This window comes from Xenopus tropicalis, chromosome 4 (genome assembly GCF_000004195.4).
Source record: "Xenopus tropicalis strain Nigerian chromosome 4, UCB_Xtro_10.0, whole genome shotgun sequence".
Lineage (NCBI taxonomy): Eukaryota > Metazoa > Chordata > Amphibia > Anura > Pipidae > Xenopus > Xenopus tropicalis.
The window spans coordinates 85539632-85554590 of NC_030680.2; the positions used below are offsets into that span (position 1 = coordinate 85539632).

Sequence of the window (14959 nt, forward strand, 5' to 3'; positions counted from 1 at the left end):
GTATTGTATTCATTTGTAAGAAATCAATTATTTAAGGGAATAGGATAGTTAGTACATGGGGCATAATAGCTTTTTATTTCATCTAGGATTTGAAACTGGCATTGTAAAGTGCTCATTCCTAAAAAGATTATAAAACATGGGTTTGCAACTTAAACTACTGTCTTCAAGGTCCCAGTAAATCCTAAGCTAGTGTCAGATCACAGTAGTATTTATATTATTTTTTTGTTGAGGTTCTATTAAATGTGTTTTCAGTTCATGTAAACATTATGAAGGCTCATTATGAGTGCATATGCAGAATCTGCACGTGCTTAAATGCTATTTACAAAGATATTTGTGCCCATGTTCCGTCCCTTCAAGTTGCAAGGCCCATGAATTAATGCCACCTTTATGACTTCCAGGTTTCTCTTAGCGAACCATGTGCATTTAGTAAATCAGACACTAGTGCCAGTGTAGAAAGTAATTTGTGTCAGCATACGTAAATCCCATGAGAGTTGCACCACACAAAGGAAGTTTTGGAAAGAATATTGCATTGTGGGTAGGAAAAATGCAACTTGTGTGCGTTTTACAATTTTAATTTGCATTTGCAAATAAGCCGTAATATAGGTTAAGGGTAGGCAAGTAGAGGAATGGCCCTTGTAACTGCATTGTTCTAAATCTAGTCAGGATTTGAGCAAGCCAGCAGTGGTATTGTAGGTGAATGTAAACTTGCATATTAGCCATTTTTATTTTTTTCAGTTATCTGTCATACATAATGTTGTTATCTCTATAAGCAATAAGATGCCAGGTGACGTACGTTAGATACAGATTTATGTGTGTGTTTGTGTATATATAAATATTTATCTTGAATGTAACTGACCAGAGTTTATGTACAGAGTGCATTAACCAAATAAACATTAAAGTGTCTACTGTATGTGTTCCCTTGTACTTAGGATGGAAAGAGAATGTTTGGGACCTACTTTCGGGTTGGTTTCTATGGGACAAAGTTTGGAGACTTGGATGAACAAGAGTTTGTATATAAGGAACCAGCAATTACTAAACTAGCTGAAATTTCACATAGGTTAGAGGTAAGAGTTCTCTTGTCTTTTTAAGCTCTGTAGGATTTTCACTAGGGAATGTTGCAATAGCCCTTAACAAAAAAGAGCAGAGTGCACACATTTTTTTGTTTGTGTATATTTAATATAGGTTTTGAAAAACTGTAGAAGTGTAACAATGTAATATCTTTCTAATAAACCATATTTCAATATATTAATGTTTTGCTGTTTACAGTTTATATCATATCCTGCCATGCTTTATGCCAAGCATAAGTCACCATAACAAATCTGTGTTTATAAATCAAGAAGACACTAGTTAAAATAAGCAGTTTTGAAGGAAATAAAATAAACTCTTTGAAACAAAGTAATGTCCAATTGTTCAGAGTTCTCTTCTATTTACATTTATAGTTTTGTTCCTTATTTTTTTTCAAGATATTAGCAGTTGTTTTAATGCTGGTATAATGAATTCAAAGCAACTGCACCACCTGCTGTTCATTTTAGTTTCTGGGCACAGTTGGCTGAAAATTAAGTTACTGGACAGAGCTAAGTCGTGTTTCTCTGCTTAGAAATCACCAGAGAACTGTCACTTGGCTCTTCTCACTAACTTTCTGAGCAGAGAAGCATTGGAAAACTTTCCATTTCTCACTAGATTAATTATCTGCCGCCTGTATGCTTTAAGCCAAATTGAACAGCAGGTGTCACTGTTGTTTCAAAACTGTGGAAAAAAAAAAAACTAGAAAAAAATCATGTCAGCCCAAAAGAATACTCTGAGAAATTTTATATTAATTTTCTTAAGCTACTTTGGGTCAGATATTGAAAAAATTCTCAGAACAATTCTGTGTTTTATAACTGTTTGACTTCCTTCCCGTCTCTCACTTAGCAGCAATGACATTGTTTTGATCCAGTTCATGGTCTGATATAAACATATCGCATAAGGATCAATATCAGATATACAGAGTTAAGGTTTGGTTCTAAAAAGCTGATTATGGATAAAAGGAAAAGGAAAGTTAAAATTTATGAGGGGTGTCAAATGTTAGGCATCCCCCTCCCCCCAGTGATTACAATCACTTACTTGATACCCTGGGCCAGTGCTCCTGTTAGCAGAAAACCGCACCGGCCCAAAGTACTTGTATATGAGCAGCACAGGGCAATCTTCTTTGCGTTTTCATTCTTCTCTGTGGATGCACATGCACAGCATAGTAAAAAACGCTGAAGTTTAAGCAACAAGCAAGCTTTTTGCCCTTACTGAGCATGTCTGCCTGGGGCAACAGAAGAAAGAAGACGAAAAATGCTCTGTGGTGCTCATACAGATGTACCCCCCAGGTTGGTTTAGTTTAACCTGACCCAGGGTACAGGTAAGCTATTATATTCATTGGTACACCCAGAAATTTCCTTCTCCTTAAATCTGCAAATTATAATCTAATGTGAGTATCATGCTCTGTAATGTGAGTTTCAGTTTTCCAGACACCGAATCTACCAGACCATTTCCTGCATGGTGTATGTGATTAAATTCCTATGTATGCATGTAAATACAGTAGTGGGAAGACATAACATTGGGGCAGTAATTTTAATGTTTTAACTGGATGATTATAGGTTCACAAAGCTTTTAGGGTAAGAACCCACAGAGCAGTTAAATGGAGGAAAGCCCTTCGCATTGCTTTGGTAATCCAAAGGTGCACAAATTTTCCTCCTGCAGGCAACTTTGCGTGACTTTGGAAAATGAAGCGATGCAAAGGGCTTCTCACCAGCAACTCCTATTGTTGCCAGTGGAAAGCCTTTTCAGAGCGGTTTGTCACCCGTGATTGCAGAGATCTATCACAGGCGACTGAACTGCTCTGTGGGTTCTTACCCTTAATATGATTACAGAGGTTATCAGACAGAGTGAGGTAGAAAGAGCGATAGTAGTAATTAATATATAAATAAAATAAACCACCTGGAAATCCTCTGGATTCCCATTATCTTACGCATAAACTGTATAGTGATGTATGTATGTATAACTTTATTTGTAAATCGCTACAAGGGTACGCAGCGCTGTACAATCTTACCAAATACAAAATTACACACAGGGCGGACAAGTGTCATAATAAATAAATACAATAAATATATATAAATGAACAGGGAATAAGTGCCATGTGGTATGAGACACAGTAGGAAGGAGGTCCCTGCCCCGTAGAGCTTACAATCTAAGTGTGTGTATGCTACAGGAGAACAGCAAGGCAACTTTAAACATCATTTTTTTATTAAAAAGATATATTATTTTTTTTTCTTTATTTATGTAGGGGTTTTATGGAGAACGGTTTGGAGAAGATGTTGTGGAAGTTATTAAAGATTCCAATCCAGTCGATAAATGTAAATTAGACCCTAACAAGGTAAGTGAAAAGATTCATTTGGGTTTTATATGTTCTGCCATGTATGTATGGGTCAGTTTCAGAGGATCCAGTAGCCCAACAAGATTGCTTGGCATGTATAAGTAACAATGTGCAAAGTGTGATGACTTTCATTCTTTGGAATTTATTAAGTTACTATTATTAATTATTCATCTGTTGATGCTTTTCTCCAGGCCTTCATTCAGATAACCTATGTAGAACCATATTTTGACACCTATGAAATGAAGGACAGGATTACATACTTTGACAAAAATTATAACCTGCGGCGTTTCATGTACTGCACCCCTTTCACACTGGATGGAAGAGCCCATGGTGAACTTCACGAGCAGTTCAAGAGAAAGACCATCCTAACTACCTCACATGCATTCCCATATATTAAAACCAGAATAAACGTGATCCATAAAGAGGAGGTAAGTCAACAACAGTGCTGTTGTTATTTGGGGTGAAGGATTCTTGTAATGCATTCCATTCTAATTTTTGGAATTTCTTCAACTAAACCCACATTAAAGGGATTGTTTACCTTTAAGTTAACTATTAGTATGATGAAGAGAGTAATTGCCTGAGACAATTTACAATTGGTCTTCATTTTTTATTATTTGTAACTTTTTTAAAATTATTTCAATAATTGATTACCAACTATCCAGTTTGGTGTTCTAACAGTTATATGGTTGCTAGAGTCCAAATTACTTTAGCCACCAGGGAGTGGTTTGAATAAGATACTAAGTAACAATAAAACAATAAAAACAGTAAATAAACAATAAAATTGTAGCCTCACAAAGCGGTAGTTTTTTAGCTGCTGGGGTCAGTGACCCCCATTTGAAAGCTGCAAAGAGTTTGAAGAAGAAGGCAAATAGTTCAGAAACTATAAGAAATAAATAATGAAGACCAAATGAAAAGTGGCCATTCTCTAACATATGAAACAGTTAAACTAAAGGTGAACCACTCCTTTAATATGGCATTGTATTTTGTATGGTATTGCTCTAGCAAAATCTAATAGAGTGAAGTTGTTTTCAGGATTTGACACATAGCACCGGAAATCGTATATAACTGACGAATGATGGAGATACATTCAAGCCTTGTCTATGAAGATTTTCATTCATCCAGGTCATGGTATACTGTATCTAGTATAAATAAATCTACAGCAACTTGTTAGGTAATCATTGAAGACGTTTCACTACTCATCCGAGCAGCTTCTTCAGTTCAACTGACTGGTATGGGAAGTCCTCAGCATATATACTCTTCCACTAATGGAACTACACTTAGGGGCATATTTATTATGCTGTGTAAAACTAATTCGCCGAAAAAACGGAGTAAAAAGCTGTGTAAAATAAATGGAAGCCGTCTGAGCACTGGATATAACGCCAGATATTACGCCGTTATTTTCCATAAGTTCCGGTGGAAGAAAAAACGCGTAAAAAATTACGCCATTTTTACACCATTTTTACACAGCGAAGCCTGGTGATGTGTGGCGAGTTTTCTCTACGTTTTTTACACAGCATAATAAATATGCCCCCAAGTCACTGGTTCAGGTTTGTAGATGACACTTGGGTTAAAATCAGATCCAACGAAGTGGCGGCCTTTTTCAGAACACATTAACTCAGTGGACAATAACATAATGTTCACGAGGGAGGATGTCCATGAGAACAAACTTGCTTTTTTGGACTGTTTGATATCCATCCAAGAGGGGGGTAACTTGAAAACAGAAGTATACAGGAAACCCACTCAAACGGATCAATATCTGTTGTTCGATTCCCACCATCCGCTGGAACACAAACTGGGTGTCATTAGAACTCTACACCACAGGGTGGAAAGTGTGACAACTGATACAGAGTCCAAGGACAAGGAATGTAAACATCTCAGAGGAGCACTGAAAGCTTGTGGCTACCCTTGGCCTTTGTCAAAACAACAGCTACTAAGCCCAACAGGAACACCAAAAGGAATAACCGTCCTGAGACAGAGAAAAGGCGCAATATAGTCATCCCATATGTAGCAGGAGTGTCGGAGAAACTCAAGAGAATTTTCAACAAACACCACATCCTTGTGTTTTTCAAACCTAGAAACACACTGAGACACAAACTTGTACACCCAAAGGATCCAACACCAAAGGAAAAACAAAGCAATGTTGTATACGCAGTCCAGTGTAGCGAGGAGTGCACAGACCTTTACATTGGTGAGACAAAGCAACTGCTCTCCAAGTGAATGGCTCAACATGGGAGGGCGAACACTACAGGCCAGGACTGCTGTATTTCTACACCTAAAAGACAAGGGACACTCCTTTGAAAATAGCAATGTACAAATGTACAAAGAAGACCGCTGGTTTGAAAGGGCTGTAAAAGAGGCCATTCATGTTAAACTGGAGAAACCATCTCTAAACAGAGGCGGGGACTTCAACACCATCTGTCTGCTACATACAATGCTGTTCTAACATCTGTACCCGGCAGTTTCAGAACTCTTCACACATCCATTCATGCAACTCTAACAAGTAACACCTGTTTTGAAGAGTTGCATGATACTTTGGTAATCCTTTCAAAGTCCATTCACACCTCTTTGAGTTTCAGATGTCACCTCTCTGAAGAGTTACAAAGTGTCATTGTGATTGGATTAGTGGAAGAGTATATATGCTGAGGACTTCCCATACCAGTCAGTTGAACTAAAGAAGCTGCTCGATTACCTAACAAGTCAAGTTGCTTTAGATTTATTTATACTAGATACATTCAAGCCTTGTTATATACCACTGGGGCAGATCTAACCTGCCTTTTTTTTAATGACAGTTTGACACACAGGGTTTACAATTGGAGAGTCACAGTACATAATATTTTAGTGCACATTAAGCACTTTCACTTTTTAGTGTAATTGGTCATAAGATTTGATATGTTACAATAACACAAATGCTTTATATTTTAAAAATGAGCTTTTTGCTTTAAAATGATGACTAAAGATCAAATGCCAGGACACAGAGGTTCTCAGAAGTATAGCATATCCTGTCCTAGACAGCATGACTGGAGTCAGATAAGTTTGTGCAAACACGTTCAGTATCTAACAAATGTATATTAACATCATACAGTATAACAATGACATTTCCTAATGTTTCCTACAGATCATTTTAACTCCTATAGAAGTTGCTATAGAGGACATGCAAAAAAAGACTCAAGAGCTGGCATTTGCAACTCACCAAGATCCAGCAGACCCCAAAATGCTTCAAATGGTACTGCAGGGTTCAGTGGGAACAACAGTGAATCAGGTTTGTCATTGTCAAGTACAGATTGTTGTGGGAATTTATAATAGGAACAAAATGTGTTACTTAAAGGGGTAGTTCACCTTTAAATAAATGTTTAGAACCATGTAGACAATAATATTCTGAGAGAATTTGCAATTGGTTTTTGTTTTTTATGGGTTTTATTTTGTTTTGTGAGTTTTGTTCATTAGCTCTCCAATTTGAAATTTCAGCTACTGTCTGGTGGCTAGGGTCTTGTTTACCATAGAAGCCAGGCAGTTGTTTGAGTGAAAGTCTCTGAATATGAATAGCAGGGGGCCAAAAAATAAAAATAAAAAGTAACAATAACAAAATTTGTAAGTTCCCAGAGCCATAGTTTTTTTATCTGCTGGGGACCCACATTTGAAAGATGGGAAGATTTAGAGGAAAGGCAAATAATTAAAAGACTATTAAAAAAAAATGAAGACCAATTGCAAAGTTGCTAGGAATAGGACATTCTATAACATATTAAAAGTTAACTTAAAGGTGAACCACCCCTTTAAAAAGTAAATGTTATTTATATTACGTGACAATGTAACCTGAGCTAAGCTTTCATCATGCCATAGATAAATAGAACAAATTACATGTTTAGTCCAACAATTCAGTGCAGCTTTACAAAGTAATAATCTCTTAGACAGCAGTTTCTGGCACAAAAAAACTTGTGTGTGAATTTTAGTGTGATCTTTTCTAGACTACCCAAGCTTCATCCCACATTCCAAAGCAGGTTAATTTGCTCCTGATAAAACTGACCCTAGTGTGTGTGAATGCAATAGGGACAGACCTTAGAGTGAAAGCTCCACTGGGGAAAGAAATTATGTGAATGATCAACAATCTCTGTAAAAGAACTGCAGAAATGTGTTGGCGCCATATATGCTACAGATAATGAATTGATTTTTAAAGTGATGCATTTTTCTCATAGGGTCCACTGGAAGTTGCACAGGTGTTCCTCTCTGAAATCCCAAATGACCCAAAACTGTTTCGGCATCACAATAAGTTAAGACTTTGTTTCAAAGATTTTACAAAAAGGTAAGAATTCAGCCCATTCTCTGCTTTTTTTTAGTTCTTAAAAGATTAACAACCAGGTACGTAAGATTATTAGGCTGATACCCCACGGAGAGATTAGTCGCCGCAATAAATTTTTGCTGCTGCAGTCGACTAATCTCTCTGAAATGCCTTTCCTTAAGCAACAAAGTGCCAATTGCCATTGGAAAGGCATACGCATCGCTCCCTTTTCCAAAGTTGCCAAAGCAATGCGTATGCCTTTCCACCAGCGATTCACTTTGTTGCCTGTGGGAAGGCATTTCAGAGAGTAGTCGTCCCCACAATAAATCTCTAATCTCTGTGGGGCATCAGCCTAAAAGAGAGTTGAAAAGGCAGGCTGGAAGGTGATGGAGTTGGAAGCCATATAGATCTTGTGTAAGGAGTAGAATTAAAGGAAGTTTCTTAAAATGAGTCCTATATAATTCTTTCTGATTCAGTGGTTGCCATTACTGAGGTCATCACTTGGGCCCTGGAACCCTGAGAAGCAATACTGTGTTATGAGAATCGCAGAATACCAATTCAGTCTTTCATGGTTCCTCTGTGATATTCTGAGGTGAAGCTTGTCTGCAGAGAATGCAACTTCTCTGGATCTGAACCTGAGTATTTACCCATGCACTTATTATACCAATACCAACTCCCTGTTCTGCCTAGATCATACCCAGCACAGAACCCTGCCCCGACCCAACCAGCAGCATAAAAAAGGGGTCTCCATCCATGAGCTAAAATTTTTTAAGTATGATTTGGTAAAACATTGACCTTATAGTTTACATTCATATAGAGCTCTGTTCCAATACCTTGTACAAAAATATATGAAAGAAATAATAGTATATAAATATAGTGTTTAGCGTTACAGACGTTTAGACAGAATGTTTTGGTATACGTACATATATACATAGGCATGGAAACACAGGCTGACTAGGCAGGAAAAAAGAAAGGTGAAAATCATTCCTAGTTTTGTCTGGTAGGTGTGAAGATGCACTACGCAAAAACAAGAGCCTAATTGGACCAGACCAAAAGGAATACCAGCGGGAACTTGAGAGGAACTACCATCGTCTGAAAGAATCCCTTCAACCACTTATCAATAGAAAGATTCCTCAGTTATACAAGACTGTTTTGCCAGTTACCTGTCACAGGTAAATAAGTTACAGTTCTTAACTTATTACATATTTGTGGTTCAATAAATGTATAAATAGCAAACTGGTGTAAATGATCCCTTGTTGATTGACCAAACCAGGCTGAGTATTATAGTGATCCAGTAATTATATGGTGTTATGCATTCTATGATCATGGACAGTGTGAAACAAATCTGTCTCTATGGTGGTGGTAAGTGTTAGCCTGATGGCACATGGAGCCAGCTGAAAATTCTACTGAGTTGCCTCACTTTGGCTGAATGGGGAAACACATGGCTTTAGAAAAAAAAAAAAAAAACACTAGATTGCTTTTAGGATTTTGCCATTCTAGTCAGTTGGAGACAGTAGAAGGTGATTTGGGTTGTATGTTCCTTAGACTGCTCTTTTGTCTGTGGTAGCTGAATATGCAATATCTTTTACCCTAGCACCTTTCTTATAGGGAGAATGCACATCATAATTTACAGAATTCTTAAATGGGCAGTATACCCCCCTTGCAAGGTAGATAATTAGATTACCACTATACCAAAAATAACTAAAGCATAGATTAAAACAATAATTAAAAATTGAGTTGAGCACAACCCTTATTTATTGCACTCATATTGAACAAGGGGGTATACTACCCCTTAATAAGGGGTAATAATAACAACATTTATGTCAGCGACCTCAATGTAAATCTGTGTTATTTTCTAGTACAGGTACTTCATAGGTTCCTTTAGAAGTCCTTTTGAGAACTTAAAATATATGAATATCATGAAAGAATAAAGGGTGTGATTTAAACATAAGCTATTTCTGTATGAAAGGGCATCAAAAGTAACAGTATGCACCTAAAACCCCTTTGCTAAATATGAACACAATGAATAGGACTTGCGTTAAAATTACATTCTGCCTATTGTTTGAATTAAAAAACATAATTTTTTTCTTATTTTATCCAATAATTTAAAACAACAGGAAAAAGGAATGTTTAGCACATATCTTATTAATTCAGCTCATGTTGAAAGGCGTGTTTACTGTTCCTTTAAAGAATATGGTCATGTAATGTCTATATACTCTATATACTGTCTAATGAGCTGTTCTTTATCTAAAAGCCTAATAGGATGGGGGAAGAAAGAAGATAGTTTTATATTAAGGGTTTCTGAACTGCTGATGATTTATTTTGTTATGTTTAGAGCAAGAAATAACTAAAATCCTACATATCCTAATTTAAACAGGCAACATGTATGTTCAGAACAAGCCCTATTCATTAAAGGAGAACTAAAGAAGTAGGGCAGAAATGTTGTACATTATGTTTTGGGTTTCTATACCAGCCCAAGGCAACCACAGCCCTTTAGCAGGAAAGATTTGTTCCTCCAAAGATGCCCAGTAACTCCCCATCTTCTTTTCTGCTGCTTCCCTACACATGCTCTGTGTTCCTGTCACTTACTGAGCTTAGGGGGCGAGTCAAAATATACTGCCATATATAGAGTATAAATGTAACAGTAAAAAGCCGATTAGTAATTCATTCAGATCTAAAACCAGGGCATTTGCATCAGAATTGAATAATTATCTCTGTAGCATCAGTTTATATGACAGACAACCTTCATTTTCTGCTTGATAATTTGCTACAACCCCAAAGCTTAGCTTCTCAACAGCTGCTCAGAGCTCACTGAGCATGTGCACTGTCCCGGACAGTTCCAGGGGGGTGGGAACAGAATCTAAGATGGGAAGCTCCTGTGACAACTGTAACGACCAATATCATTACTGCTATAGAGATGCTGAAACTAAGCCAGTGCAGTCAGTTTATAATGTAAAATTTGGAATTTGTAGCCATATTCATTTTTAGGGTTTAGTTCTCATTTAAGCTAAGTAATTTAAAGTTTGTTTGCCTCTGAAGTATAATCCGATATTTCCACAAGGGTGTCCACATCCAAGTATATATACTATAGTATTAAAACTACTTACTATTTATAAAGATTGCTCCTTTTGAGTCAGTTTATTTGTGATTTCATTCATCTCTGCTTACAGCAACTGTCAACTTTTCATCTGGAAACTACTGAACCCAGTTTTACAATATGTAGGCAAATGATCAGGAACAATAGGGGCATTCTCGCTTTGTGTTACCCAACCGTATTTTAGGATTATTCTTTATTATTTGTATATTCAGACTCGGATCCACAATTGGTTAGTGGAATGTCCCATACATTATCCATCTCTTCCCTGCAGGGATTCTTTCAGCAGAATGAGTCTACGCAAGATGGACCTCTGAACATACTGGTACGATGGAGCGAGTGACTAGGAACATGGGAAACAAGACTAGTTTGTGAAATAAGAGCTGGCTTTGCTTTAGGACGAGTCACATTTAACTCAACATGAAGTATTATGGACAACGTAGCCATTCATTTTCACAGGAACTGTTATATTTGGCCATATCTAACTCGCTTTTTGTTCTGTTGATTTTGTTTTTTTGTCTGTGACACAAAGGTACAAGAGCATTGTTTTATTACTATTTATGTAATGTTAACATGTATTTAGTTATTATTAATTTATATTCAAGACATTTCATTTTTATGTTTGTTTTAAGGTACTGTCCATTCTGTGCAGTTTTGCCAAATATTCTGTGGCCTAAAAATACAATTTTTAGTCACGAAAGAAACCAGGGGAAATGAGTGTTGACAGATTTTTAATGTGGAAGAAAGTTGCATGGAATGTCTGTTCTTTGGCCAAAGCCATGTGCAATGATGAACTGTTTTCTTTTTATCTGTTAGGCCAATTATAGTCATTAACAGAAAATCAAGACCCCAGCGCAACTATAATATGGAGACTGAAATGTATATATATGTATTAATTTTCATGAATAATATTACAATGTAGGAAAATAAAAAGGTACTTTTCAACATTATATATTTTGTGTTTTTTACATAGTAGTTGAGGCTGCAAAAAGTTGCATCTGTTAAAGGAATACTGTTATGGGAAAATATATTTTTTCAAAACTCATAAGGTAATAGAGTTTCTCCAACAGAATCCTGCATTAAAATCCGTTTTTCAAAAACACAAACAATTTTTTTTATTTATTTTGAAATTTCAGATGGGGCTAGCCATATTCTTCATTTCCCAGGGTGGCACAGCCATGTGCTCTGATAAACTTCATTTACAATTTACTGCTGAGCTGCAAGTTTTAGTGGTATCACCCCCCTCCTTTCCCTTCCCCCCCAGCAGCCAATCAGCAGAACAATGGGAAGGTAGCAAGATAGTAGCTCTCAGTAGATATCAGAATAGCACTCAGTAGTAATAAATCCAAGTCTGGCTTGAGACTCCTCTAGTTACGTGGGAGTAGGAGAAACAATAGGTTACCTGAAATCAGTTCTAAGGGCTGTGACAGACAGGGAGATTAGTCTCCACGTCTGCCACAGCTCTAATGTGTAGCGCTGACTCCTTCTGAAAGCTCAGACTCAGGCATAATGCACTGAGATGGCACCTACACACCAGTATTACAGCTAAAATTACATTTGTTGGTTCAAGAATAAAATTTGAAATGGCAGAGTGAGTTATTTTAAAAATCATAACAGAATCCCTTTAAACTGTAGTGTCCTTGTCGATAGGGAGAAGAGGCACACTGTACATAGTGTCGCTATTGCCTGCAAAAGTCATCATGCAGTTGCAGAGCTGTCAATGCAGTTTGTTTTTTAAATGTTGCCAAATACTCCTTGATTGGCTTTCACAACCTGGACGCAGTACTGACTGTTCTTCTGTCCCACGTGCCACCCAAGTGCCAGGAGAAAGGGGGCCAAGTGAGACTAAAGTGGGCAGTTTCCAGGTCTCCTCTAATTGACCTAATTACTTGAAACTTACTGAATTGCTGCCAGGTAAGGACCAGGAAACTGTGTGATTTTCTGTGTTTTCAGCCCTAGGGAAGCTCTAAAAGCATGACATCTCTGTGCTTACTCTTTTTGTTACTAGTTTTTGTTACTAGTTAAGATATTTGGAACATTTAAAGCTTAATTTACCCAACCTCTACCAAAGGGTATGTGGACTGTGGAGTTTCAAGGGAAGATACATTTCCCCTAGGTTCACCTCTTAATTGCTCAGTGGTCCAGACTGAGTTAATTCCCTAGGAAGTCTGACCTTAGAAGGTTAGATCTGCTAGCAGCCACAGAGGGGAGGTGCCCCATGTGAGCTGAGAATGTCTACAGCTGTGTAGAAAGAGAACAGCAGTGGACAGTGCTGCTGGTTTCCAAAAATCAAAAGTACTTTGGAAATCTTTGGAAGAGGTACAGTGAGCCTATATACTTTAGCACCCAACATTACATCATTTTTATGCAGGTCTTAAATAATATACATGAGTAATAATATACATGGGTAATTAAACGTTTCCGCGTAATAGTCTAATACAAATTACACATTTTTACAATGTGTAAGTTTTTTTTCCAGTTTCTAACTGATTACATTCCCCAGTGGGTTTGCTCATTTAGACCATGGGACCTACAGGTACAGGTCAAGGCTTTGGAGTTCCTTGGTTATTTTTCTGGACATCAGCTGAAGCTGTAAGATACCACTATACATCTGTACTAACTTGGCCTCAACATGCTGCACATAACTAACTTCATCTGAGCAACTACTGTATATCTACTTATATGTCATTGCTGTATCTCACTTTAGTTCTGGTTTCTTGTATCCTGACCTCAACCACCATGTCTTGCCCAGGCCACCTATTCTGATTAGGATGTTGTCTGACAATTCTGTATTTTAGCCTACCTGTCTGACTACAAAGCTGCTGCCTCTTAGGTTGCATCTCTGTGTACATTTTCCAGAATTCCCTTTCCTTTCCCTTTGAGAACACCATGTTAAAACCTAGAGGTGTTCATGGTCTGTTGTATACGTTTTAAGACAAACTCTATTGGCATTCTCAGATCTGCTTCCTTTTGTTCCACTGGTGCGTAAGTGAGAACATTCCAGTGAGTAGTGTTTTCCTTCTTTCCCCAAGTATCCTAAAAAAAGAAGCGCAAAGCTAAGCACAGTTAGTGGGGAGTCATCATTCTGTCCAACCACTTATTATAAGTTTCCAAGGCTGACCACATAGCAATGCAGAACACATTTTGTTAGTCATTTCTTCTAGAGGGAAAATTACTGTATTAGAAAGCTAATTTAAAAATGCAAAGTAAGGAAGATTGCATAGATGTAGTTACATAGTGAGATTAAAAATCTGCTTACATTATTATCAGTAAAAAATGTGTTTGTAATAGGCCAAATAAGACTGGCGCACATAAATTAGGCACCCTAGTTAATCTCAGAGATTTAAGGGGGCATTTATTTATCACACCTCAAATTCCCTGCAGTGACTTGTGCAAAAAATTACATTCATAAAGGTGTTTGCATCACTACAATTTCCTGTTGCTGCAGTATTCAGACCAAAGTTACAAAAGGGACACTCAGTGAATGTGTTCTGCCTTTAGAATTGGGTGAATAAAGCTTCCTTGCTTTCATTTGTCTTTATGGGTCTAGTTTGAACGGATGCTTTTTTAAGTTGGTGTTCTTAGGGCTAAACTACACGCAACTCGTTGGATGATGTCAGATTGACAGAACACATTCTACAAGTTAAATATAGTCACGTGGGTCAAAATATAATAGGCCTGATAGAAAAATCTGATGTGTAAACTACATGGAACATTTGCCATCCAACACAACATGCCTGTGGGAAGGGAACACTGCATGCTGAATCGACAACATAAAAAGTGATGGTGTCAGAAAGACTCTTTCATCTCACTGTAATACATTGCTTTTTGTATGTAGATGCAGTAACGAAACTCATCTGACTATTTCTGATCTGACTTGCATTAAAGCTGTGTGGATCAGACATCCCACAAAATCTTGTGCCATTGTCATGAGCCAAGCCATAATATTTTGTAGCCCAGCCAAATCAGTGCCCACTATGTTATTTGAGATATTTTATTAAATGAAGTCTGTTCAGCGGTTGTGATTTTTGTATGTGCTGTTTTGCAGCTCTGCCAATTACAGATGGCAGAGGAATTAGGCAATTGATAGAGTATCAACTCATAACACACAAATTAAAGGATACATTCGCAAATCAGCAGATTGATCAGAACAGTGGTGTAACCGCAAAATCATTTTACCCTCTTCCCCACC

General features: G+C 37.3%; 1 protein-coding gene across 13 annotated transcripts in view; it reads left to right on the forward strand.

The window, feature by feature from the left end:
- dock7 (dedicator of cytokinesis 7) overlaps positions 1-11717 on the forward strand; it is a 95196-nt gene extending 83479 nt beyond the window's left edge. For 9 of the 13 annotated variants that reach the window (XM_004913936.4, XM_012961538.3, XM_012961537.3 and 6 more), the window contains 7 exons: positions 939-1064; positions 3311-3400; positions 3592-3828; positions 6516-6659; positions 7591-7697; positions 8678-8845; positions 11042-11717. In XM_004913936.4, the coding sequence (XP_004913993.2) occupies positions 939-1064; positions 3311-3400; positions 3592-3828; positions 6516-6659; positions 7591-7697; positions 8678-8845; positions 11042-11084 (915 nt within the window). In that variant the 3' untranslated portion in view covers positions 11085-11717. Of the gene's footprint in view, positions 1-929; positions 1065-3310; positions 3401-3591; positions 3829-6515; positions 6660-7590; positions 7698-8677; positions 8846-11041 lie in introns of all 13 variants that reach the window. The other 4 variants (XM_012961536.3, XM_004913939.4, XM_012961540.3 and 1 more) reach the window with 1 other exon arrangement.
- The last annotated feature ends 3242 nt before the right edge of the window (positions 11718-14959 follow it).